At 53.8% G+C, this 437-nt stretch overlaps 1 protein-coding gene across 1 annotated transcript in view; it reads right to left on the bottom strand.

Moving 5' to 3' along the window:
- The window catches only part of ACE (angiotensin I converting enzyme), a 110410-nt gene extending 110031 nt beyond the window's left edge, over positions 1 to 379 (bottom strand). The window contains exon 1 of the mRNA XM_019523601.1: positions 61 to 379. Coding sequence (XP_019379146.1) covers positions 61 to 201 — 141 coding nt within the window. The 5' untranslated portion in view covers positions 202 to 379. The remainder of the gene's footprint in view (positions 1 to 60) is intronic.
- Positions 380 to 437: the final 58 nt, after the last annotated feature.

Here is a 437-nt window from a genome sequence, read left to right as displayed (position 1 = left end):
GTTGAAGTCGGTCAGGTTGGTGTTGTAAGTCCAGCTGGCAGACACGCTCTTGAACATGACTATCTCAGCTGTGCTGTTGTAGTCCTGTGCGAAAAAGACAGCCCCTTGCTCGCTGGGTATAGTCTCAGGGGGCAAGAGACTGGCTTCCAAGGCAGCAGCCGGGCTGAGGAACAGCAGCAGGAGCCTTAAAAGAGGAGGCATCTTGGCAGCAGCCCTGGTGCCGGAGCCTGTCTTCCACAAGGCTTTCCCCTTAATGCCTTGAAAGAGATCCTCCCTGAGCTGTGAGCGGCTTATAAGCCAGCAGCCCTTGCAGAGACCCTGCCCACCGAGGCCGCCTCTCCTAGCAGATAAGACTGAACATTTTACTTTCCTTCAGTGGCTTATAGAGATCTGCTTTCTGTTCCAAAGTCTTTTCATGCCTCACTGTGACAGGAGGA

Source organism: Gavialis gangeticus, unplaced genomic scaffold, assembly GCF_001723915.1.
Source record: "Gavialis gangeticus isolate Ggan-Ray unplaced genomic scaffold, GavGan_comp1, whole genome shotgun sequence".
Taxonomy (NCBI): Eukaryota; Metazoa; Chordata; order Crocodylia; family Gavialidae; genus Gavialis; species Gavialis gangeticus.
This window is presented reverse-complemented; position numbering and strand designations above follow the sequence as displayed.